At 36.3% G+C, this 27,684-nt stretch overlaps 1 protein-coding gene across 3 annotated transcripts in view; it reads right to left on the reverse strand.

Annotated features, from left to right (window-relative positions):
• KANSL1 (KAT8 regulatory NSL complex subunit 1) overlaps window positions 1-27,684 on the reverse strand; it is a 163,511-nt gene that overhangs the window by 43,791 nt on the left and 92,036 nt on the right. For all 3 annotated transcript variants that reach the window (XM_015235177.3, XM_031685559.2, XM_015235176.3), the window contains 2 exons: window positions 14,949-15,090; window positions 8,523-8,627 (listed from right to left, as the gene is read on the reverse strand). In XM_015235177.3, the coding sequence (XP_015090663.1) occupies window positions 8,523-8,627; window positions 14,949-15,090 (247 nt within the window). The remainder of the gene's footprint in view (window positions 1-8,522; window positions 8,628-14,948; window positions 15,091-27,684) is intronic.

The following is a 27,684-nucleotide window of genomic DNA, read 5'->3' on the forward strand; positions in this document are numbered from 1 at the left end:
AACTGTAGTAATGTTTCACACACTCAAGAAATAATAAACATCAACTACTGTGTTGGTGGGGGCGGGGGAAGGAAGAAATGGAACATATAGTAACAGAAGAACCTAACTCTTACAAAATAATTGCATTATCACACTGAAAGGTGTTAGGAGGAAAAGAACTAACCGAAGTATAACTTTGGTTACACTGACTGTATACTACAGGACCAACATACTGTATACAATATTGTACTCTGGTTAGTAAATACATTTTTCACAGGGGTATGAGTTGGCAATTATTAAACTACTTTATACAGTACTAAGATTGAACAAATAAGTATCAATGAGGAAGGAGAAAGGCTCTGGTGTTACAAGGTGTTAGTATAATCTCATGGTTTTAACATATATACAGATGGGTAGGTAACGAACTATGTCTCTGTGTAAGCATGTGTTTGCATACATGTAGTACTTCGCAGCTTTGTCTGCTGAGAAGTCCTAGAAGCAATGATACCATGTAGCAATGAGCACAAACAACTAGTACCAGATCTTGGTTTCAAAACCATGTTCTCTAATAACATAAACTAAGGCTCAAGCAGGTAAAATGTAAGATGAGCCTGTGACATTCTGTGTCAGAAAGTAAATGCTCAAAAAACAAGGGGGGCATGTTGAAAGGACAAGGCACCAACTGAAGGAGATCTCAATGCCAAAAGCTGAGATAACTGGAGCAAGTGAATAACTAATAACAGTAAGAGCGTAATCCATGAAGTGAAATTATTATCCATGAAGCCATTCTGAAATAAACAACTGATTGACTAAATAAATGGGGGAGGGGGGGACAGCTCTTTCTAATAGAATTCCAATGAACAAATGTAGAAAAGAGAAAATCACCATCTAGCAAACACCACAGTAATAACTGTTGCAGGCAAAACCCGCCAATGAATGGTAAAATTACAGACTAAACTGTAATGAGTAACAGAAATATGCATAGTATCCCCCTCCATAAGATAGTCATTTAATACAAAGGGAAAAATACTAACTTTACAATGGAGAAACCTGGCTGGCACCACCTTACCTAAGTGAAAAAAGCTTCCACCACCATCATGTACTCCTAATATGGTGCACTGAGAAGGGCACAGTATCACTACTGTGGTGTTAGTGCAAAACATGCAAAACCTTTAATGACAAAACATTTGGCAACTCCAACTTGAGGAACATTACACAAAATAACTGACCAATACTCTTGGGTCAAGGTCATGAAAGACAAATAACGTGCTTACATACTGGAAGAGACTTAAAGAGATACGATAACTAAATGCAATGTGGGATTTTGGACTAAAAAGGAAGGCATAAGTGAAAAATGAGTGAAACGAAAAAAATCTATGGAGTCTGTATCAATGTCAATTCCTGGTTTTGCAAACTGTTAACACAGGGGAAGCAGGATGAAGGGGGTGTGGGGACTCTGTGTACGACTTCTGCAACTTTCCTGTAAGTCTGAATCAAATTTCATTCACACAGAATCTGCTATCAGTCTACAGCCTCCTATCACCTACAAGAATGAAGTATAAGCTCATTAAAATAAATACAAAATTCAACACAAACTGGCACAATTATCCAAAACTCCATCACAGAAAAGTATGTGTCGTTCTTCTGTAATGCCAGGCTCTCTCAAGCCTCTTTTACATTATACAAGCAGTATCCTCCCTACTGGAACTCACTCCCCACACCAGGACTCTGCGTAAGTACACCATTCCCTATGGAGCTATGTTTCCTGAAGAACTAAGAATTCTTCCCCTGTTATATACCTGTTGGAATAATAATATGAAGCCCTCAAAGGAGGATATCTGGTTCTGCTTATAGGTGTTTCCCAGACACACAGCGCAGTTTGGAACAACAATGAACTTTTACCAAACACTGTCATAAACACATTATAGTTTAATAGTTAATTATCAACAACCCTAAAGAAGTAGGAACACAACCACACTCTTTCCCAAAACCTCTGAGGACCTATGTTACGGCAATTTATCCAAACTTTTAAAAAGTCATATATTGCATATACTAGGTAAGTGACTCAAAAATCAAATCCAAATCCAAATCCAGAGAATGCACAACATCAAGAGTGAACTGTAATGTAAACCAAGGACTTAGGATGGTTGTGACATGTCAATGTAGGCTCATCAATTGTAACAAACATACTACTTTGGTGGAGGTGTTGACAATGGGGGAGACTACGCAAGTGTGGAGCAAGGTGTATAGGAGAAATCTCTGTACCTTCCGCTCAATTTTGCTGTCAACCTTAAACTGCTCTAAAAAATAAAACCTTAACTTTTAAAAATCAAATACATCATTATTTCTGCTTCAAAAAGCTATGGATAATTAAAAATATAGTCTTAGAAGTATCGTGCCAGATCAAATTTTGCCACCAAATGAGTTTGACACAGAACTTAGGAGAAAAAACAATTTTGGTTCTCAGAGATCTCTGGATTTTGGAAATTCAGATAATGCACTAAGGAATTGTATTATTATTCCTACTTTACACAATAAAGTACGGGAGTGTGAGGAGGTGTCTATGTATATGTTCTATAAATGTCTATCAAGTCAAGGTGATTGGTAGTGTTCTTTGGATCTTTTCATCCTCAACTTTTTGTTTATAGTCATTCTATCAATTTCTTAGTGAGGAGTACTAAAATTTCCAAATATGGTTATGGACTTCTCTATCCCTTTAGTTGTACATATATGTGCTTCATGTATTCGAAGCATCCACCTTTATGACTGCTACATCTTCTTGATTAATTGACCCCTGTACCATTGTAAAATGTCATGTATCTCTGGTAATACTTCTTGTCTTAAATACTATTCTGCTGATAGTAATATACCTATAATAGCTTTCTTATGCTTATTGTTCATAAAGCATTATCTTTTCCTATCCTTTTATCCCCTAGAGATCTGAGTTTCTAATTGGTATCTTTTGCCTTTAGCTAAAAAAATTCCTTCAACATTTCTTTCAGTGCAGATACTCTGCAATAAATTTTCTCTGCATTTATCTAAAAATGACTTTATTTTGTCTACATTTTAAAAAGATTTTTCTTTTCCTGTATATAGAATGCTGAGTAGGAGGTCCTCCTCTCACTCTTTAAGATTTTAAATGTCTCACTCCATTATTTTCTGTCCTCCATTGTTTCTGATAACAAACATTGATCCTTATCAATGTTCTATGTAGAATGTATCTTTTCCATCTGGCTACTTGCAGAATTTTCTTCACATTTGATTTTCACGACTTTATGTTTCTCATGCTTACTATTATCTTGAGTTTCTTAAATCTATAAATTGATCTTTTTCACTTAAACATCCAGCCATTATTTCCTCAAAATTTTTCCCCTGTACCATTCTCTCTCTCTCTCCACCTTCTGGAATTAAAATCATATATATTTACTGTTTCCCCAATAAACAGTTCATTTCTGAACATTTTTATGTTCAGTGTTTCTGTTCTTGGGTTTGATAATTTCTACCGATCTACTGTGCTCACTGACACTTTCTTACAGTTTTCAATCTGCTGTTAAGTGTAACTAGTAAATATTTTACTCAGATATAGGAATATCTCAGAGATACTGCAGGTTTGGTTCCAGACCACCACAATAAAACATATCACATGACTTTTTTGGTTTCACAGTGTATATGAAAGTTATGTTTATACTACAATGTAGTCTGTTAAGTGTGCTATTATCATTGTGCATTTTTTAAAAAAAGTACATTCCTTAATTAAAAAATACTTTATTGTTAAGAAATGCTAACCATCATCTGAGCTTTCAGTAAGTCAATCTTTTTGCTGGTGTTGTCTCAGAGAATATGGAGGACCAAGGAGAGGGAGAGAGATGGTGAAATGGCTGGTCAGTGGAGCAGTCAGAACATACAGCATTTACTAAGTTGTTTATAAGGACCGCAATTCGTGGTATTCCAAAACAATTACAATAACACCAAAGATCACTGATCACCATAACAAATATAGTAAGTAATGAAAAAGCTTGAAATATTCCAAGAATTATCGAAATGTGACTCAGATGTGAATGAGCAAATGCTGTTGGAAAAACGGTGCCTATAGACTTGCTCAACAGTGTTACCACAAACCCTCAACTTGTTAAAAAAACAAAAACAAAAACAAAAAAAAAACCACACGGTATTTGTGACACACAATAAGCAAAGTGAAATAAAATGAGGTATGCTCGTATTGTACTTTTCAATTCTACAATTTTTGTTCTTCAAGTTTCATTTGATTGTTTTTTTTTTGGTTTTCACCTCTGTTGAGATTCCCACATCTGCTATCTTTTTTTTTCTTATTGAAGTATATCTGATTTACAATGCTGTGTTAGCTTCAGGTATACAACAAAGTAATTCACAAAACACATACACATCTTTTTCCTCTCACTCTTTTTATAAATTTTTATATTAATATAAAAAAATCTCACACTTTTATTCAATAAAGTTTTGGAAGACTAGCCACTCTCACCACTTTTGCTCACTATCTTTTACTTTAAATCTTTAAAAGCAGCTAATAAAAATATGTTTAAGTTCTTATTTCCTGATTCCAGCCTCTCAGACATTTCCAAATCAGTTTCTACTGACTACTTTTTCTCATGACTAAGGATCACATTTTCCTGTTTACTGTGATGTCTACTAAGTTTATGTTATATTACAGACATTGTGTATGTTATAGAGACTCAGGATCCAGTTAATTTAGCCTGAACTGTGTTAATTTTTGCTCTAGCAGACAAATTTCTAATTGGCTAGAAGCCAAGTAAACCTTGATTTCATAGTGCTGGTTTTATGCTTTTAAACAGACACATCATGGAGTCTATTTTGAATTTCTCCTTAATTCTATAATGAGTCCCTTTGTCCTGGTAAGTCTTTAACTCCTAAGGCATGAGCCTTCCTTGGTTTCAGTGTAAGGCCCAAGGTGTTTACAAGTCTTGCTGGGATTCAAACTCCAAATTTTGTCTTCCCTGCAGTGGGCAGCCACTACGTTCTCTGCTCAGCTCTTTCAGCCTACCAACTGTTCCTCTCTACCAGGCTCTATCACTATCAGATCCCTCCAGAGCACATGTTGAGGAGTTAGCTCAAGATCTGGGAGGAATTTATAAAGACTGCAGGGCTAAGCTTTTTCCTCCACCAACCCCTCCCACACCCCTACCCATGTCTCCCTCTTTGCCATTATTTCTCCCTCAATTTCTGGTTATTTGGCAGCTGTGAGCTCCATCCTCTGACAATATACAAGCCAGTGAGACTGTGGCTCTAGCTGAGTTCAAGCAGCACTGTACCATATGAACCAAGGAGGCCTGTATCTCTGAGAATACTTTTTGCTTGAATTTTTTTCACCTTCTTTGGTAATTTTTAAGTACATTCTTCACCTACCAAGTAACATGCATAGGCTCTAAGTTAGCTCTTTTTTTTTTTTTTCTTTTCGCTTATTACTCTTTCTCAGGCAGGGGAAAGAGGACTACTATTTATTCAAGAGAGCAAAGAGGGAAGAGGAAGAGGCAAAGAGTATGTTTCAGAACACTGGAGAATAACTCTCAAAAGCTTTTTACATTCTCTCTTTCCTGGGATACATTTTTTTGTTCAGAAGGCTTTTAATTTCATATTAGAATTTGTTAGTGCATAGCTGACTTTATCAGCAGCTACAAAGCAAAGTCAGAGGCCCTTAGTTTCTTTCCTCCACCTACTCTTACCTTTCAAACCTGCCTCTGAGTTAGAAGTCAGATGAAGAAGTTAAAAGAAAAATGGGCATTTTTCTAGCGGTTTTCCTTAGATCTTCCCTTCCTTTCCCCCGGCCTCCTCATCTCAGGGAATATTCCTTGCTTGTATCCATGGCTCAAAAAAGGCTCACTCAGCACCCAGTCTCCAGTTGGGCACTTTTAAGAACACCTTAGTTTCAACTATATCTGTACTGTGCTCATAAGCAAAGCAGACAGATATTGGCTCTGTCAAGAAAGAGTCCTTTAAATCGAAAATAAGGCAAAAATATGATTATGTGTCCTTTCAGCGTAACCCTGGAACATCAGGTAACAGACCCATCCAAAGGCCATATGACTCTCCATAAATTATTTAACTTTGTTTTACTTACTATTTATAATTGATTAGCACCCAGATGCCTTAAGTTGGATGTTTATTTTTAGAATATTGACAAGCTTAAATTCATTTGTGTCTATTTGAAAATATAACTCCAAAGGTTATGACTTTATTCTACAGGACATTAATATCTATTTAAGCTACTGATTAATCTCATTCTAGCAATCTTCCTTTCAATGACCACATACACAAATCAGTATCTGTTATCAAGATACTTTATCTGCCACTATCAGAATTCCCACCTTAATCAGTAAGTCACTATATATTTCTTTAAAAACTATGTCTAACTTCTTGGAACTATATTTTGACACCTTAAAAAAGTCCTCTGATTTTCAGTTGTTGTTAATCCCAGTGAGCTTCCAGGAAAAAAAAATACAAAAATAAAACAAAACAAAACAAAAAACACCTCTTACTTACACAATTATTTTAAACCACAAATCTTCACATGTTTTTTAGCGGGGGTAAGGTAACAAATAAAAAAAGGCAATAAATGCTTCCATTGGGTGGGGGGATAGAGAATAGGGTGGCTAAATGTTAAGTATGATCATTTACCACTGCCCCTGTCAAGTGTGACCTAAGATTTTTTTAAAGCAAAATTTAGAAGACAAGGTGTAATCAATCACTTTTCACAAAAGAAGCTTGATAATAAAAAAGGCAAAATTAAATATGCTTTCCTACAATGAAAAGCTTTGCCTGGCACAGCTTTGCAAATAGCTGGCATTTTTCAAATGGCGAATTACCTTAAAGTCATTTAACGTTTTTTAAGGAATACAGGCTTTGCAGCCCACTCACCAGTATAATAAACAATAAAAATGTACTGCCTTCTGTTTCCTTTAGAATGTCAGACACTTGAAGGTTTTTCATAAAGTATGTATACTTTACAAGAAAGGCAGTGGTTAACCTCTCCTCGAAGACGTAAAGTGACAGTATATACTTGTTTTCATAATAATTATTTGAATCCAAAAAGCTATCTACTATACAACACAGAAACATAGTGAAGAATGAAGAAGATGATCCTGACCTTCAAGAACCTTACAATCTAATACAGACTATACAAATGCAAGTGGGTAGGGAAAGGGACAACTCCTTGATGGAGTGGGTACACGTGCACATATGTGTATGCATGTAACTGTAACAGTGAGAATCTATAAAACAGTGAGAGACTGTCATGTTCTATCTTTCACAAGTGCTGAGGTGAGAGAAAATGGACTGCAGATTACCTGAAAATTTTTGGAATCCCTAAATACTGTACACACAATATATAAATGTCTACATAAAACTTACTCCCAATCACATCTGCCTCAAACCTCAGGTTTCCTGTACCTATCATGCCACCAGCAATAGCTGACCTTCCAACTTACCCATGTCTTCTCTCTCACTTATAACCATTTTTTTTATCCTGGTTAGAGCAACCACTAACACAGTTTCACAAATCACTTTAAAAATGTTACGGATTTATTTGGTGGTACAATTTGGCCTTCTGCTCTTTATTTAAAACTACCTTCCAGTTAAGAACTATCAATCTCTTAATGTCTTCACATATACCCCTACAATCAGCAGCTGGCTTTCTTTTAAGCTCTCTCATTAGGAAAGTTAGCTTCTACAATATCCTGTCAGTTCCTGCTAACAATGATGATGATAATAAAGGAAACAAGCTTTGTTGATGTGCAGATGCAAGGAGACTAGCTGGTTTAACCTACAATTTAAAGACCCAGAACTGCTTACTAGCCTCTCAAACAAACTACTGTCACAAGACTTTGGAATTTCTAATAAATTAATAACAAATTATTAACAAGAAATGTTAGTACTCAGAAAAGCCACTGACCTCTTGGGGAAATGTAAAAAGTAAAAGAAATAAATTTTTTTAAAAAGTGTTCTTGGAATTAAGAAGATAAACAGATTAATGTTGGTGTTGAGAGAATCAGGGAAAGGGAAGGAATCATGGAAGAGAGATCTAAGTGAGGCCCTAAGGACACAGAAGATTACGAAAAATGACAGCTTTATTCTCATTATAAAATTAAAGGGGGTAACTCAGGGAGCATTTTCAATACTGCTGTGAGTTATACCCCTAGTCCACCCCTTTCATTTTATAGTGGTCCAGAAAGGTTACCTTACTTGTCAAAGGTATCAGAGCCACACGGTCTCCTAACTCCCAGTAATATTCCATAATGTCACACTTGCCCTGTGTTGTCTTGAGAGTTAGGAGCCGCTTTCAAAATTTAAACTCAGCTACACAGCTGCAGGAGGGGGCCCTGAGCTGCCCTATTTAGGAATTCAGATCTTAAAATGCCAAAAGTGATAAAAGGGGATACAACAGTCCCCCTCCTTCTGCCAATGTAAAGATCCTTATTACACAGAATAAACTGTGTGCTGAAGCTACACTCTGCATTCTCACTCATTTCCCCTTTTCTGTCTTTTATACTTACCAATTTATCACTCCCATGATCTGTTTTCACCTCAGAACTAAGTGGAAGAAATAAGTCGGCTGTTGTGTGCTCTGGGGGAGGTGCCTCTCCAAGAACTATCAACCCCTGCAAGACAGAGAGAAAAACAGCTTGAGTGGTGCAAACTACAAATTTAATTTAGGAGTTAATATCAAAAGGGTTAGGGGCAGGGAACTGGCTTACAAAAGGCCTTTTCCTTTATCCTATGGCTCTGAAACAACACACACCACCTGCAGCTCTGTTCTCCCAACAGTGGTTTCAACAAAAAGCCTAGCAGTAAGGCCTAAGACTCAGACCCAAACTTCCTGTTTCTTCCACTTGAATACAGGGCTTGTCACCATTTAGCATCTTTTATTCACATCTTCCAGATCTGGAATCTTTATTAGAGTATGGTATTTTATACTATATTACCAACTAGACTATATGTATTAACAGCAGCAATGCAGTTTTTCTAGTTAACCTGATCACAAATGTGGATTAAGGATAACCAAACAGGAAATAGTACAATAGTAAATGATGGGCTAAACCCCTGTATCTGAACAACCACAACCACTGGGTGAAACAAAGGTGGAACAGTCCCTACAGAATAATAGAAATCAAGAACTTAAAAAAAACAAAAGTAAAAACAAAAAGTGCCCCACAGGCAACTGTTTCTCAAAAGCATAAATATTACTCCAGATTAGGTTCTTTCTTGACAATTTCACACTCAGACCTTACATTCATTTCAGGAAATAAAAAGTGTAAAAAGAAGTTTTAAATGACTCCACAAATTCTCTCCATAGCCAGCATGGGCCCAGTTTGGTAAACACAGAAGTTAGCTTACCGTGAAAAACAGAAACCATACACATGAATCCCCTATGAATGCAAGCAGAGGTGACCAAAATCACATTATGACAGTGTGTTACAGATAAGACACTGGGATGCAAGTGACCAGGGCTTTGTGTGTCTTTGCTTCTCTTTCTCTGGTCTAGAAAATAAGGAGATCTGACTGATAAGAAGGTCTTAATTTTGTATTAGAATCACTTGGAGAACCTTATCAAACTACACCTGCCCAGGTCCAACATCAAATCTATTCAGAATCTCTGGTAAGAAGAGCTGGGTATTTTATATTTTAAAAAAGTTCCCCTGATAAGTCCTAATGCAAGCTCTAAATTGAAAAATACCAGACTTGATCATCTTGATTCAGCAGCATCAGAATTCCCAGAGAACATTCTAAAATATAGATTTCACAGCCTAAATCTATATTTAGGCTGTAAGTCTATATTTCAAAGCCTAAAGACTTTGTATCAATTTGATTTCCCTAGGCCATTATGTCATTGGCTCTTATGATCCAATGAACCATATGATCCCATCCCTAGGGGTCTTTTTAACTCAAAAATCTCTATCAGAAAACAGCCCCCTACTCCCTGAAAGCAAGCGAAACAACAGTTACCTATTTAGGAATAAGACTATACCTAGCCTATGCAGAAAATGAAGGCCAAGAGTCTCACTCTTTGCCTTCTGACTCTCTAAATCAGAACCAGGATCATGTCTGGACTGCCCAGGCCTAGAGAACCCCGACATCAGGACCAAAGGAACCGGGAAGGGTCACAGCTGCATGTAGTTGTTAACATACTCTTATAAATTATTCCTCTGTGGAAATACAAGTCTATCCCACACAAGCCCCTCCTCCTCCCCAAAAGGAAGGAAAAAAAGAAAAAGAAAAAGGAAGAAATGGGAGAAGCAATTGTGTTAAGCCTGATTACAAAACAGGGCAAAAGAAAGCAAGCAAAAAGTAAAGAAAAAAACCAAGTTACATACTTAGGTTAACTGCTTCTCCTTTACCAATTTCAGATAATACATGGAGTCAAAGTACAAGGGAAAAAGCAACAAAAACCCCACCACCACTTCATTTGTAAAACAGAATTAAGATGCAATTTCACATACTCACTCTCCTATTTCATTCTAAATAGGTCTTTCTTCCCTACTCATCTTAACATAAATCAGTGACCTCACTGTAAAGCACTTCCACAAGACTATCCTGGGCTACCTAGATGAGACATAGCTGTCCATAAGGCCTTACAGCTCTATTAAGATGGAAACTTCAACTGCTTTACCTCAATTCTGAAGTCAGGTGTTCTAGGTTACTGCTATTCCCATTCAGCAGCCTTTCTATCCAGAAGTTTCACTGCATTTTCACCTCTCATTTCCAATAACATTTCCATTCTTAGCAAGTGGTGTGTAATTTGACAGATCAGTCAGATGAAGGGATAAAAAATTATATAATTAATGTTTTGGACTAGACGTCAATGCTGAAAACTGTGCTAAGAGAAAGAAGTCTCCTTTAGCAACAGAACTTGCCTGGTCCCTTTGCTTTCCCCTCAGTTTTACTTACCATGTGTGAAATTTCAATAAGTATGTACAAGAGAAATGATGAAAGGGCTCCAACAGCAAATGTGTCAGAAAATGCTCTGGGGTCAGATAAATAGCCCAGAGTTGAAATTTAGCTCTGCCACTCTGTGCATTAGCCAACACACATGAATATACCTGTATGCAGTACACCCTTAAGGTACAGACATCATTTTCCTTTCTTGTACTAAGACATAGGAGCATCTCTAAAAAAAAAAATAAGCTGACTTAATATGAAAGTTGAAACACAACAGTACAGAGAAGACTATAAAGGAACTCCTAGTAACTGTATCCCTTCTCCAAAGAGCAGCAAGAATCATTCTCAAAAGAGACTCTAAAAACTGACTTAGCTTGGAAGGCAGTACTTGAACTCTGAAAGAAATTGATACTCATCTAGCAGTAGTTCTCGAATACTTTCTTTTTTGGAATACACCACTTTAAGAAAGTTAACATGCTAGAAAAAAAATCCTTAAAAAGAGAAAAAGAAAGCCCTACTCTCCAATTCCCCATCCAAAGACAAATTATAACTCTACAGTTGACCACGAAACCTAGATTCATCTCATGAAAAGGCTTGTACAACCGTGGCAACTGTGGTAAATTTTGGAGCAGGATGGGAAGTGGGAGCATCATCCACTACTAAAATACAGGAGTTGGGGTTTAAAAACCTCATATCAAAAACTCAAAAATTGTTACGCACCTAAAACAACAGCTAACTTGAGCAACAGAGTCAAATACTAGAATTTCTCTGCCCTAACTTGGTTATATGACCATGAACAAACTACCTGATCTCTCTGACCCGCTATTTATCTTTAAATTTGTGACTAACAGTAAAATACTTAGTACAGTGTCCGGTGTATAGTAAATGCTCAAAGACTTCTATTATTATAGTAATACATGAAGATCAAATGCATGTCAATATATCTTTGAGAGAAATTCCACTGCTTATTTGTTATACTAGGTTGTAGAGTGTTGTCCCCGACCCCACACCAAATTTATGCCACCTCTGCAGGGCATAAACAGGGTCTTTGCAGACATAATCAGGTTAAGAAGAACCCTTTAGTGTGGGCCCTAAATCCCAGTATGACTGGATCCCTCTAAGAGAGAAATCTGGAGACACACTGAGAGAGAAGATGCCTATATGAAGATGGGGGCAGAAGTTGGAGTGATGCAGCAATAAAGAGAGAACACCAAGGATTGCCAGCAACCACCAGAAGCTTATAAAAGGCAAGGAAAGACTCTTCACTAAAATCTTCAGAGGAAGTATACAGGCCTGCCTACACCTTGATTTAATTCCAGCCTCAGAACCGTGGGACAAAAAACTTGTTGTTTTAAGTTTACCATCCAATTTGTGCCGTGGCAGCCCCAGGAAACTAATACATTTGTTTTAAAAAGACACCAGATAACTATAAATGTTTAATAAAGCTGTGAATATTCTTGATATATTACTTATTGAGATTATCATTCTACTTTTATACTTCCTGTCAGAATTTTATGACATTGTGTATTCATACTAGAGACAAAGAAAATGTACTATAATCTAGAATGCCTTATGTTATAGACCATGAAACTGGGGCTTAGAAATGTTTAGCGATTTTTCTTCCCAAGGTTATGGTAGCAAAGCCAGGACTAGAAACAAAGATTACCAAGTCCAATGTTTCTCTAGTACATTCTACCCTGAATGGTGAAACCTGTGGATAATCAATATATACACAAAACTTCAAAATAACTACTTTCAAGATACTTGGAAATTTCTAAGACTTTTGAAAGTTTCCCCAAACTTCTGTCATTACTGCTGAGTTACGAGCCAAAGAACAAAGCAGGAACCGAAAGTGAAAACTTGACTGCACACAGCTAGGTAGACTATAAACTAAGACATACTACCAAAATACTTCTCTGAAGTATGCATCAAAAGCATAAAAGTATCCACGCTGTGACTTAGGTAAAGATGTTTACTATAGCATGATTTACAATACAATTTTAACAAAGAGCATAACTGAAACAGTCAACCAGAAAAAGTAACAGAATGTAGCAAACAAAAATAATGCTTCCCCAAAAAAGCAACAGGAAAATGTTCAGGGCTCATATGTAACATGACTATGCTTAAGAAATTATTTATGTGCAAAGAAAACAAAAGTAATGGGAGAAAATATGCTCAAATGTTCATAGTGAATTAATTTTGAGTTTTGGTTCTGCTTTTTGGGAAGAAGGGTCAAAAAAAGACTTTTCATTCATTCATTCATTTTGGAGTTTAGGTTTATAGCAAAATTGAGATAAAGGTACAGAGAGAGCCCATATTTTTTGTCTTTTTAGACTTTTTATTTTCTTAGTTTCCTAAGAATTGATAAACAGTATTTCATCAATTCTAAGATACACTTTTTCACATCTCAACGTCTTCTAAATCAGGATGCATCTCACTTTACCAGAAATCATTTCTTAGTGGCACATAACACAATGGTGCATTTTACAATCAATAACATTGTTGAGTTTATGAAATATAGTAGTTACATAATGAGGAACTAACATATACATATATATAAACACATAATACATATAATTACATATACATGTAAAATAGACAAAGCAACAAATATTATTATCACTGTACTAATCTCAGTTATTACTGAGAGACTCTAGTTCTCAAATACTGAAATTCCCACTTAACTACTGGCTATAAAAACCTAGACAGAGACACTGAAGAGGTGTCCCTGACAGAGCAAGGCTGTTTTTCTCCCCAGAATAGGCATATCCAGTCATCTCCTAGATATTGTTATCATTTCAGCTCACATTCTACAAATGTCACTTAATTTTCTTTGTGAAGAAGAGCTAAGGAAAGCATATTTACCACCCTTGATGAATATTTTCACATTTAATTCCTCACTTGCTCTAGCTAATTTTTAAGAAGTTAGTTAGGATCTAATGTGTTCCCTATCCCAAGGGAACAAATGATTTAGGAAAAAAAAAAGTTAACTCCTCCACACTTTGCCCTCAATTATAATATGCTCTTCTGAGCTTTTGGAGAATTACATATAAACCCATTTTGGAAAGAAGCTCGAAGAATGCTCCAGCGAAATGTCTGGTATAAAAGCTTACATGATATACACAGGAGGCTGCAGGACTTATACTTCAAACTCTTACCTTTTTGTTCATCTTGTCAGTTAGTCATCCTTTAACTTTCGTCCTACTAATTAATGCATGCAGTTCACAGTATAGCAATTTCCTTAAGGCTTTGACCAGCACCAAGGTAGGACAAAAAAGTGTTGTGACATTTATGAGCAGGAGACACTTCATCTAGACCCATGTGTTCTGTCACAGAGCTCACTGCATCAAGCTAGTAATACACAAAGCAGTCTGCAAGAACATAAGCTCCAAGAAAGGACGCTTTTAATTTTACCACTGTGACTCCACTAAGGAGAGAAGCGCCAGTACACAGTAGGCACTCAACTGTTAGTTGAATGGACTTCTTTTCCATGTACATCCATCCCTCAGTCAAACCCAAAATAAGCAGCAGAGGACATTTTTTAAACTTGATTTTTCAAAAGAAAAACTACACAAGCATCACTGTCAAAGATAACAGCTGTATGGTAAGAATCAGTCCTCTGCAAACAAGAGGATATGGGAAAATGAAAATCCTCATCACCAGTGCCTAATCTTGCCTGAATGAGATTTCAGAAAAACCCTGAAGCAAAAAAATAAGATGGCAATTCGCAGTCATCACCACTTTTCTATAAATATAACAAATATGACAGTTATGATCAATGGCTTACATTATAGTGTCTTTTTTTTATGTTCCCAGATATGCAAACTGTTTTGTTCTAAACCCACGTTCTAATTTAACATTATACTCTAACAGTGTTGTCTGCACTATACTAAGTAACATCAGGCTCTTAAACAAATTAGACTACTGGTATCAGATCATATTAAATCATTCTCTGACATAGTTAAAAGTTATTGAGGGATGGGGAAAAAGGATTAATGGTAGTTTTTAGCTGGGCTGAGAAAGACCAGACACTTATCCCTTACCTTATTAGCACGTATCTGTTTGTAAATATCTGTTTGCTGCCGAATTCGATATTCCAAGTCAGAAACATGAGCCTGAAGCCAGTTCCAGCGGCTGACAATAGCTGCTCGGTCTGCAGCCCATCTCCATTCTGACCTGCGCCTCCTAAAAGGAAATAAATTGAATGAAATTCAAGAGTAGCAGAAATATTTATACCAAATGGGAGTGGGAGGGTTTTAACGTCTAAACACCCCTATACAGACCAACTCTAGTATCAAGAAAATCTCAAGATGTGCCATGGGACATGTGGGGATATAACTCTTCACAGATAACTTCCCAAATTAACTAGCTGAAACTGCCTTCTAGTATACTGATCCTGTGGCAAACAATTTTCTTTATCACTTTAATTTCTCAGGAAATTGAAATATTTTCTACTTTATGACATATAAGGAATAAAGATTATCTACATAGGAAATCCAAGACACCACAAATTATTAAAGGTAACCAAGAATTCAGCAAAGCCGCTGAGTAAAAGATCAACATACCAAAATTAAGTGTTTGCAAGTGCCAACAAACAGAAAATACTCAATTTTTGAAAAGCACTATTCACAATACCAACAAATGCTAATATTATACACAAAAGATCTTTGCAGAGAAAATAAAACCTGAAAAACTTAAGAGACCTACATAAATGGTGAGATACATTTTTTTAAGATGGCCATTTTTATATCTATAAATTCAAATAAGCTCTGATCAAGTTTCCCACAAGAGTTTTAATGGAAGCTTACAAACAGATACAAAAATCCACATTAAAAAAAAATGACTAGGAAAAAACACTAGAGAAATTCTAAGGAAAGTATGATGAAAACTCACACTACAGACTCAATGTAAAGCTATGGTAATTAAGGCAGTCTAGAAAGACAAAAACACCAATGAGACAGAATACAGAACCCCCAAACTTAGAACTGGAATATAACAGATGGCCATTCATCTCAGTGAAGAAAGACTGAATTATTCAATAAATGGCCTTGAGATGCCAGTTCTTCAGATGATTCTTTATGATACATTCCTTAATTTTGGCATTCCTAAAGCTGAAAAACCAAACTTAAAATTTAGTTAATTTTCAACATACTGCATAAGACGTAATAAAGTTAAAAGCAAGCTACTGGTTGGTAGAAGATATCTGTAACACACATAACTAACTAAAGATAAAACATCAGAATATATAACAGAACTCCAAAAAGAGGTTAAAAAAAAGACAATCTAACAGAAGATGACTAAACAGAAAAGTCACATAAGAGAAATCCAAGTGGTCAATGAATACATTAAAAAGTGCCATGCCTCATTAGATTCTGGTTAAAATATTAGTAGGTCAAATATTAAGAAGTCATTTCAAACCCAGAATGGAAAAACCAAGTGTTGGTGAGATGAGGAAAACAGCAATTCATACATTGCCAAAAACAATAAAAAGTGGCACCATCACTTTTAAATAGTTAATTTGTAAACACTCGGCTAGATGGAAGATGTGTATACCCAACCATCATGAAATTCTACTTCTGAGAACATAACCTACATATTTGCACGAAGAAGCAGGTTCACTGCAATAGTTTGTAGTAACTAAAAATTAGTTACAATCTAATTTGCTAAGGTAGGGAAGCAGATAAACTATGATTTATTCCGTTAATGGATTTTTCTATAGCAATAAAAACAAATTAACTAGAACTATCTGTATCAACATGACTATCTCAGAAGACAATGCTGAATGGAAAAGCATAAAAACTAAATTATTAATAAGCTAAACAAAAATAAGTACTATTATTGACACATACAAGCAGTAAAGGAATTTAATGGAATATTGTTTATCAACTTAATTATTACTGTATGTGTCAACAAGACTAAATGTCAACTATGTGGAAAGGAAAAACTATAAAAGTCTGATAGAAAATAACAACATTTTCATATTAGAGGGGGTATGTGGCATCCGGTATATTCAGTAACGAAAATATTTTATGATCTTCCACAAAGTTCTATTTCAAGAAAGAAGCCACAGTCATACTGCCCCTTAGTCCCATCTCCAAACAGGTTATACATACTCACTAATACAACTTTTAAGTGAATGTAAGTGAACTTTAACACAGTCTACTGATAGGGTGAAATACAACATAATGAAAGAGAACAAATTTAACCACGCTAGGGTTGGAAATGAGTTAATACTTAATCATACCACAATAGTTAAGACCAAGGGTAGCAATGATATTTTACTATATATGGTCCAAATATAAGCCATTCAAGCCAACTATTGTGATAAAGTACTACCCAATTATTTCTCCTTAGAAACAGACATTTTAGTAATTCCCTAATCTTGATGGGATCAGCACAAGATATAAAGACACTTTCTTTTTTAAGTACTGTTGTCTGGGTCAATGCCAGCTGCAGGCTGAGTTCTAGCCCAGATTCAGGAAAGAACTCAGCAAGTCAAATATAACCTCTGGATCATCCTGGAACTATAAAAATGTCTCCTCTTTTCTAAAAGAGGCAAAGCTAGTTAACACTTATATCTTATTTTCAACTTTCATTGCTCTTCAAGGTTTGCAACCTTCCTGCAGAATCTCTTAGTTTTATAGGTTTATTTCATTTCTGAAACTACCACATTATCAAGTCCCATCTATCATCATCTAGTAACAACCTCGGCTACCTCTCCTACGTCACGGATTACTTCTCCAAAACAGATTCTTCTCAAACCTTATTTCTTCCTGACAATCTTATGTGTAACGAACCACACAGGGACTCTGCTTCTTTACAAATCCCAAGTCTTCAAGGAAACAATAAAGTAGAAAGGGAGTCAAATATCATAAAAGGCAGCAATTTGAAGCCAAAAAGTGATTAATAAAATTAACACAACATCCATTTAATGACAGTTTATTTATTCACAGACAAATTTGTTTTAACAACTGACAATGGCTAGCCAAAATAATACTCTAATGTAGAAAACGAAAGCAAGGGAAAGATGATTTCTTGGCCAATTTGCAGCATTTCCTCCTTAGTCACCCTTGATGGACAAAGAATCCTGGCAGTCTCTCCCAATGATCTCGAACTTAGCTCATAAGCTTTCTCATGAAAGTGTTCCAGGACACCAAGCACTCTAAATTGGCAGGAAAGATGAAACCTACTGTTATTTCTGAATTTAGACACATTGTAACCAAAAGAATTTTTCTCTTTTTCTTTCTTGTTTGATGTCAACGAAAAAAAGAGAAAGAAACCAAAACATTTTAAATGCTATGTGAAAATCTGAGAATACAAAAGAAAATTCCTTAAAACATTTCTTTTCTCAAGAACTTCAACAAATACATTTCTTCTTTTGATATTAAGGAAAAGCCCTTTTCAATTTTCTTAAAGTCAAAACTAACAGGTCTGCTATACAAGTATTCTTTTAAATACCAATGTATAAAACCAAGCCTCCTAATATTTTTGGTGAAGGGGGAGATTGGCTAATAAACTAATTAAAGACAGACAGCATCTAGGCAAGATTGCAACCCCCAATTTATGAACAAGTTTCATTCTACAAATACATTTGTCATGATAGTTTTGAACTGGAAGTGATTTTCAGCAGGAAACGTTAACAATGTTGTAATTAATGAAAAATGGAAGACCTCACCCCAAGTGTCCAAAAAGTATCTTGTGTTCAAAAATACCAGCAAAATGAACAGAAAGCTGAACTGTTAACAGTGAGAGGTGTGTAGTTAGCAAGCCTGAGGTGAGCTGTGAAGATGTTACCACATCCCAGTGACAGAGTAGGATACCACAATACACAGTGCAAGAGTAACACCTTCAAGCATAAGAGCTTATGTCTTCCTTTTCTTAACAAAAGCAGCATGCCACAGAAACTCAGTTTACCAGAGGCAGAAATGGTTGTCGCCCCAAATATTCAATATGTAAATTTACTACTCTGATTATTTACAGCTCAAAAACAAGAGACACTGATTTAAAAGTAAGGTCATGCTTAAATACAAACTTCAAGAAAGAACATGTGACTAAGGCAGAGTGATACTTAATGCAAACAGAAAGATGAACTGGTTTCTAATGTAGTCATTATCAATAATGAAAAAGATGTAGGTTCCAACACTGAAGGGTCTTTTAATTCATAATTTTGTTCCTTGCTTTTATAAATGTTTTATTGGTAAGTCTCCTTTGTCCGCATGGGCTGTATAAAAAGCCATTAAACTTTCACACAATGATTTTTTTGTCACCTAAATGCAGGAAGATACAGTACCAATATTTGCTTTTCTAATACCACCTGAATAGCAAATTGTAATGATGCCAGCTGTGTACCAGTATTTATTTATATAAAATAGTGTATGTTGTATAAATAGATTTCTTTTTTAGCTATGTGGACTTAATCTTTAATAGTTCTTTTTATAGGGTTAATAGAATATTACCACATATCCAGAACTTAAGATGTTTCAAGGGCTCTAGGAATAATTATTTACTTGAACAAAAAATCATATCCTCTAAAAAAAAGCTGTTATATTTATAAACACTTTAAAGTTAAATAGTGGAAAGTACTGAAAAAGTTAGGGCTCAGGTTACATGTTGGCTAATGTAGGAAGCAAAAAGGGATTTAATTTTTGTTTTTAATTCTTTAAAATCATCTTGAAGGGTAACATTAATGAAAATGCTTCATTAGAAGAGGACAAACAGATCAAACACAGGGACTTTGGTGTAAGGAGATTTAATCCTCTTAAGTGTGAGGACCAAGCTACTTCTAATTTTATTACAAATTAGAAATTATCCATTGAATTTTCAAAGGTGTCAATGATAAAACCTTTTCTTCTGCACCTTAAGAATCACTTAACTCAGAGATGGTTATCACTAACTTTGCTAAAAGAAAAGCACCAGGAAATATAATTTCTACTAACAGAGAAAAAATAAAGATTTGCAATACTATTTCCTTTACTACCAACTGTCAGTAAGTTCAACAAAAGATATTAATAATCCTAACTCTTTGTATTTGATAAATTCTATCTTCTATGCCTACAGCACTGCCACAGACAGCAGTGGTAGATACTGTACTTCCTTTTCTCAAAGATAAACTACAACAAAAGCTGATTTATCTAAAAGTAACACTAAAGCTAGGCACTGAACCATGTCAAACACCTGACCTAGCACTGCCTTTAAGTCACTTAGCTCTATTCCACGATGGGAAAACTTTAAGTTCAGTTGAGCAATGTCAGTGGGTTATACTTTTCCCTGATCTAGAAATCTTTAAAAATCTCATTAAAGTAACAACCATATGCTGCAAAGACCAGATGGTGGTAATTCCATCTTCGGTTCTGATTTCAGCCCTATCTCTAATTCTTTCCTTTTATGCAAACAAAGGTTCCATTAACAAGATAAAAGTAAAATGATTGTTCACAGCAAGTTATACAGTACAATGTTCAATCAAAAACTGTGACAGAGTTCTGTGCTACTTGCAAATGTGCAAAAAAAATTCTGTCATCTCTGAGGTTCTTTAGATGACTTATAAAACCAATAAAACAGAGTAAGTAAAACTGAGATCATCCTTGAACATTCAGAGCACACAGTTGCTAGATTCACAGTATCCAGGATTAAGAGTTAGGATCACTATGGGACAAGAACAGAAAATCTTGACATCACTAAGGGTCACATAAAAAATGTGTACTTAAAAAAAAATGTGTACTTAAGTATTAACTATCTAGCTCAAAGGTAATGTGAAAAGAATAGGTATAAGAGCAGGAAGACAGGCTTAAGTCAAGTTCTCACTCCTGTTTACTTTGTATGATCCTACACATGTAAACTGACCTCTGGAAGTAACAGCAACATCTGCCTCACAGGACGTGGCCTTCATAAAATGATGGAATCCTAACTGCAAGGTACAATATGTGTATTAGAAAAGAACAATTATTAAATAAATTTGACCCTTAGATTCCAATTCCGTATCATAAAAGATACAAAAGAGAAATAAAGAGATGAAAAGAAGTCTCTAAGAGGCAGATAATCAGGAAACAGGTGTTTTCAGTTAGTTATGAATTCTGAGAGTTTCTTGGGTGTTGGGCTTCACAGTCATGTAAAGAAATTCTACTCTGAGCAAGAAATTCAACGTAGTTCATTAGAACAGACACTCTATTCAGCCACAACTTCAATTACATTACGTGCCACCCCCACCCAACTTACAGAGATGAAGGAATAAAGTACAGAGGACAGGGTGGGGGAAAAACCAAACTGTCTAGCACCAAATATCCCACATGTTTTAGCTGTAAAGTAAAACTTATATAGATGAGAATGGCTTAAGAGACAGTTTGTACCTGTCACTCTAACCAGGTTACATCAGCTTTCCAGAGATGTCTGTAGCAATAGGAAACCAACCAATGTACCAGAGCCAACTCTAAATTGCCAATTCATCCTGATAAAGACTAAGGGAGTTGAACACTTAACCCCTTTGTCTTACTGTTTAAACCAGATTATCTCTGAAACTGAAATGAGATTTGTCTATTCTGGCAGATTATTTCAGCCAAGCTTTCAACCCATCAGGAATTCTTCCTCCCTTCTGCCCTCCATTTAACAAATATTTAAGCACCTATAATTTACCAGGAATTATACTGGGTGCTGGGGATACAATAAAAATAAACAAGAAGGGTGACTCATTAAACTTAGAGTTTAACGGGGAAAACAGTCATGCAAAATGTGAGATAAGAGATCATAACTATCACATCAGATTTAGACTGGATGATCTGCAAGATTTCTCTATGGTATAAATATTTTAGCCTGAGATCCAAAGAGTAAGTTAGGACCTGGACAAGCAAACTAGCCAGGATAAGAGGTATGGGTAGGGGATTTGGAGAGGTATAGAAGATCCTGAGCGTTGTAGTATGTCTCAGGAAGAAGAAACAACACGTATACAGGTTAAGTGGAGCTCAGACAGTGAACAAGGGGGAGAATGCACGGGAGCTGACACTGGATATAAGTAGGTAGGGCCAGATCATACAGGATTGTAATCCATGTTAATTTTATGAAACAATATAAGGAGTCCTGATCTTGGCCTATGTTCTTTCATTTATCTTGGAACTCGTATTTTAAATGAAAAAATTTCAAATACAAGCTAAGGGATGTAATGAACTCCCACATTACCATCAACTATCAACTCCTGGCTAATCTTATTTCATCCAAAACATCTATTACCCCATCCCCACAGATCAATTTTGAAGCCAATCCCCATCATAAGATCACTACACTTGTTTAAAAAAAAAAAATATATATATATGTCTCTAAAAGGTAAATTCACTTTACAAACATACATACTTTTGTAATTGAAAAATCAGTAGTTCTTTAATGTCAAGTACCTAATTATTGGTCAGATTTCCTCGATTGTCTTAATTGTCTGGTCCAAATCAAAGTCAAGTAAGATCCACAACTACATTTGGTTAATACATCTCAAATTTGTAAAAAGTTTCTTCCTTTTTGCCTCGCAACTTATTTGTGGAAGAAACAGAGCTCTCTGTCCTTTAGAATTTTCCACACTGTGAATTTTGCTTGTACTCGTCACAAAGCCCACACTTTTGAATTTTATAAACTGACACTGCCAAACTATCTTTTGTTACTTATTATTCTGTAGATCAGCTGGTAAGTTATTTGTACATTCAACTTTTTCATGTTTGAGATATATACTAAAAAAACACACCCAACCTTTAAAGAAATACGTAAGGTACTTCACATTCCTAATGCCTGTATGTCAAACTTTTTATTAATCATGGTAACATATACATAATATATAATACATAACCTGCCAGGCACAATTAAAGTCAGAAACATTACAATTCTCCAACACAGACCCTCAGCAGTCCTAAGGCCTACCTGTTTGTCCTATGTGAGTCTTCAATTTGAAAATACACAGGAGCATCTTGTATCCCTAAAAATCACCTCCCTCTGGGAAAGTCTTCTGGTGAACTGGAACTCACAATTCATTACTTTGTATTCTTCAAGCTTAGTGTGATCCCCAAGTCATGTCATACATATGACTGACTGGTCTTCAACTAGATTATCCATGCCCTCTTATAGGCACCACCTACCATGTGTTTTAAATATAAATCAATTTTCTATATCTGCATACATGTAGTTTACAATTAGGGAATTTCTAAGAAATATAAAAAATATGAGACTCACCTAGCCAATGGCTTGTCCTGCTTAATTTTCAAACTTGAACACCTAACTGAAATCTGAAAGACCTGAATGCCTTAGACATACTGAAGTGTCCTTATGGAGACAAATTTAGCATTACAAAGACTGATGGAAGAGGCATATAGTTCTCTGTGGCTAGCTATAGAACTGGACGTGGAATCTGAGCATGAACATTCAGAACAAATTACTAGCCTAGTTACTGTGCCTTTATTAGAAACCAGGTCTGCTATGGTTCTAGAGTAAAGTAAAATGACATAGTTAATACTGAAAGGCTCTCAGTTATTCAAAGAACTGCTAATTCAGAGTGGCTCTGAGGAGTGAACCAATCAAATCTCTGCCTACGTTTCTGCCTAGAGAATTCATCTTTTTAGAGTAGATTCCATTTTAGAACCTTTCAAAAATCAAACTCAAGGTTAGAAAATTCAAGTTCTGTATGTGATACTAATTCCTCCTTGGAAAATCCTAAATAGTTAAGTAATCCCATTCACTCAAAAGCCATAAAGTATAAGAGTAGCTATTATTTGATCCATCTTACTCACCTAAGCAAGAGACTGACAAGGATCATATCTTACAACTTAAAATACCTACTGTAAGTGGCATAAGACTCAGAAGCTTCTCACAAACATTACAATTAAGATTGAAAGAAAAACAATCCTCCTCTCTTAAGCATTCATTCCCCAACTCCCCAGCCCTGGGCTCCTTTAAGGAGAGTGAAAGTAGAAAAGCACAATGTATTCAGAGGGAGGAAGAAGAGGGAGGGAGAACACCATCACTTCTTTTTCCAAGGCTGGGAACTTGTCTCTGGCTATCTCTACAACAATCAAAGACAATTTTATATTTAGCGCCAAAGATTAACTGTAGTATAATAATAGAATGCCTATAGAGAAACATTTTTCTCCTTACTTTAAAAATAAAATAGTTTGTTAGAAAGAACATAACAAACACTAAATTCCAAATCCTGGCCCTGTCACTTAGCTAGCTACTATCACAGAGCCAGCTACTGAAAGATGAAAAAACAAAAGTTCTTATTAATGTCAACCTCCAGGAGTGCTGTTCTAACTTTAGTGTATGTAAGAATTATCTTAGAGTTGAAGTGAGTCCCAGGGATCTGCCTGAATAAAAAGCCTCATAGATAGTTCTTATGCAAGAAATATGTTAAGAACATACTTTCAGAAATATTATTCAGAGCTACAGAGGTTGAGGAACAAAGGATACATCTTCAAGAAAATTAAGTTGAATCAAAAATCAATTTGTTAGTTAATTTACCAGTTTTAAAAATAAATAGAACTTCTGGTCCAGGCAAGATGCTGTAGACTCCTTTCTCCTAGTTCATCCCTGCTAAAACCAACTATAAACCCTGGAAATAATCCAAGAGGCAACTCAAGAAAAACTGAAAGGTGCAAAGAGGAAGGTGAACTGGTTAGGGACATCAGGACTAGAAGAATAACATAGAGGCAAGGCGTCTAAAAAATTCCATTCAACAGAAAGTAACTGAGGCCTGGTGTTTCCTGATTTCAAATCTCATGATAAAAAGTAGCCCAGACAGGCTTGTCACTCCCCTGGATGGAATTTGAGTACCACCCACGATACCGGGCTAGCCCTGTAGCACAGCTAATAGTAAGAGGACAGGGGAAACATTATTACCCCATTTCTCTCTTTCCTTTTTACAACAAATATTCATTATGTCTAATCTCTCCCCATTACTATTCTCTTAAATCCAAGTTCTCACCCCAACTACTGCACTAAAACAGTTAGTCACCAACAACCTCTACATTGTGCTAAATACAACATCCAATTCTCAGTACTTATCATCCTTGACCATCAGCAGTATCTTACACAGGTAGGTGATCACTTGCTCCTCCTTTCTTCATTTGTCTTTCAAGGCATCATATTAACCTGGTTTTTCTCTTGCCCTTTAAAATTCCTTGTAAGACTCCAACTGCTCACACCTTTAAGTCTTGTTTTTCTACACTCACTTCCTAGGTGGTCTAATCCAATTTCAGAGCTTTAACTATCATCTATGTTTCTTGCCCTCAAATTCTGTCTAGCCGAGACTGCTCCCTTAAGTTCCAGATTCCCATTATCTACCTGCCTTCAACATCTCCATCTGAATCTCTAAAAAGCATTCGTCCTTACTATGTTCAAAACCAACCCTACTCTCCAGTCCTTCCCGATCTCTTACACTACCCAACCTGCTTCAACTGGACAGATCTGTTGAAGTCAAAAGTCTCTGTGTCCTCCTTAACTTCAAGCCCCTCACCCCTCTTTCTCTCTCACAAACACACAACACACATACACACTCCACATTCAGCCCATAAGCAAATCTTACAGGCACTATCTTCAAAACATATTTAGTATTCAACCACTTCTTGCCACCTCACTGAAGCTACTTCGGTCGAAACTGCCCAGGCTATTACAAGAGTCTTCTAAATGGTGTGGCTGCCATCCTTGACCCACATCCTGTCTATTCATGTCTAGCAGCCAGAGTGATGCCCTATGAAAGGACAAGTTAGAGTATGTCACTCTTCTCCATATAACCCATTCCAAATGCTTCCCATCTCTGAGTAAAAGCCTCAAGTCTTCACAACTGCCCCACATGGTTATGCGGTACCTACTACCTTCCCATCTCTGCTACCTCCCTGGCTTCATCTCCTATCCTCCTCCTGGCTCTTTCCACTCAGTCACTGCCTTCACTGAACATACCAGGCAAGCCATCAGTCACAGGGCCCAAGGTAGACTTTCTCACTTTCTTTAGGTCCTTTCCTCAAAAGTCACTTCAATGAGGCCTTCCCTTGACTGCCCTATCTTAAAATTGCAAGCCTTCACCCTTCCCCAAACACACACCCCTTTCTATCCCACCTCTTGGTTTTACAATTTGGCCTTAAATATATTTCAATTATCTATCTTATTTATTGCCTGTCCCCCCATTAGAACCCTCTCTAGGAGAGCAGGGATTATTGTCTTGTTCACTATCACATTCCTGGTATCTTGAACAATGCCTGACAAATGGAAGGTAGGCAAATATTTGTTAAAAGGAAGGGAGGAAAACTGGGAGGGAGAGGGGCAAGGAGGATAGAGGTTAGAACTACGATCCTAACTTCTTCCTTGCAACAGATAAAAACCAAAGGAATTCCAGAGTGAAGTTAACCCTTTTCTCATTTGGTGCCAACAGATCTCATAAGCCACTCTGGCCTCTCCTGCCTAAAGTGCAAGATGTGAATTATAGTCCACACTCTCAGTCCAAGCCTACAGAGACCAGGAAAAATAAAGTTATATTACAAAGTGAAAACTGCCAACAAGGTTGTGATCCATATTCTTAACACCTACCAGGCACAACCTGAGTGGTTGCTTATAGAGTACACTATGAATGTTCTGGATGCTTCTACACACAATAAAACAGAATTCTCACATCATCTCTATTACCATGCTCTTACCATTTACTAATAGTATCTTGAATTATGTAATATATATGATAGTCTAGTTCTAACTTTCCTAGCAACTTGTGAACTGTCCTCCATATGAACGTAAAAGTTATTTTGTCAGGTTCTTACCTACCACATAGTATATAAATTCACTAACCACTCTACCTCCCCAAAACACCCTTAAGAAAACATTTTGATGACTTATTTACCCGAGAGACGAAACTAGTTTGCAGTGCAAAATAACTGAAGGCACAAAGAGACATTTTCACTGTCCTAACAACTGGGAGACATCAGTAAGTAGTGAAATGAATTACAGTGCTCATTACAGCCTAGCATCATGGTTAAATGCCCAATAAATGGTAGCCTCTGCTGCTCTCACTGCCCTGACTACCATACCCAGCTGACCTAACTCAGCTACCCCAAGGCACTCCATGCCCTCCCATGTAATGACAAGTATTTGTTTTTGGTAATGTGTATTCCTTAAGCACACTTGAGAAACAGGAACCTGGTAAATGTGTATTCCTTAAGCACACCTGAGAAACAGGAACTTATTCTGAATCAAGTTCCAGCATGCTCGGCAGGGTATGTATGGAGGACAGGAGGTAAAGATGGAGACAGCTTCACACGTTATTCTGTAGAGGCCCCTGCAGGGTGGTGGGGTGGGGCATCAATAAGAAGTTTGAAGTTTTGCTTCACTGTACTCATGTTTCCTCATGAGAATGAAATAACATAGAAATTATAAGAATCACAAATAGGGTTTATATACCATGTGCAGAACAGTGCACATTACATATATTAATTCATGTAACTTAAAAACCCTGTCAGACAGGTACTAGTATCATTATTATCCTCATTTTACTATGAGGAATTCAAGGAAATTAATTTTAAAAGGTTGAGTAATTGCATGTGTTTGGCAGTTAAACACTCTTTTCATTTATTTCAGTATCTTTTCACAGAAACTTTCCTCAGTAAATTAAGCACCCTCTCCCTTTTCCACATAATTTTTGAGGAAGTTAATTTGGCAATGATACTCTTTTAAAGTTCTTTATGTGTCAGGTGTTAAGAATAAGAACTCTGGGCCAGAGTGCCTAGGTCAAGTTCTGGCTCTGCTTCCTATCAGTATTGTTACCTTGGACAAATCACT

Source organism: Vicugna pacos, chromosome 16, assembly GCF_048564905.1.
Source record: "Vicugna pacos chromosome 16, VicPac4, whole genome shotgun sequence".
Classification (NCBI taxonomy): domain Eukaryota; kingdom Metazoa; phylum Chordata; class Mammalia; order Artiodactyla; family Camelidae; genus Vicugna; species Vicugna pacos.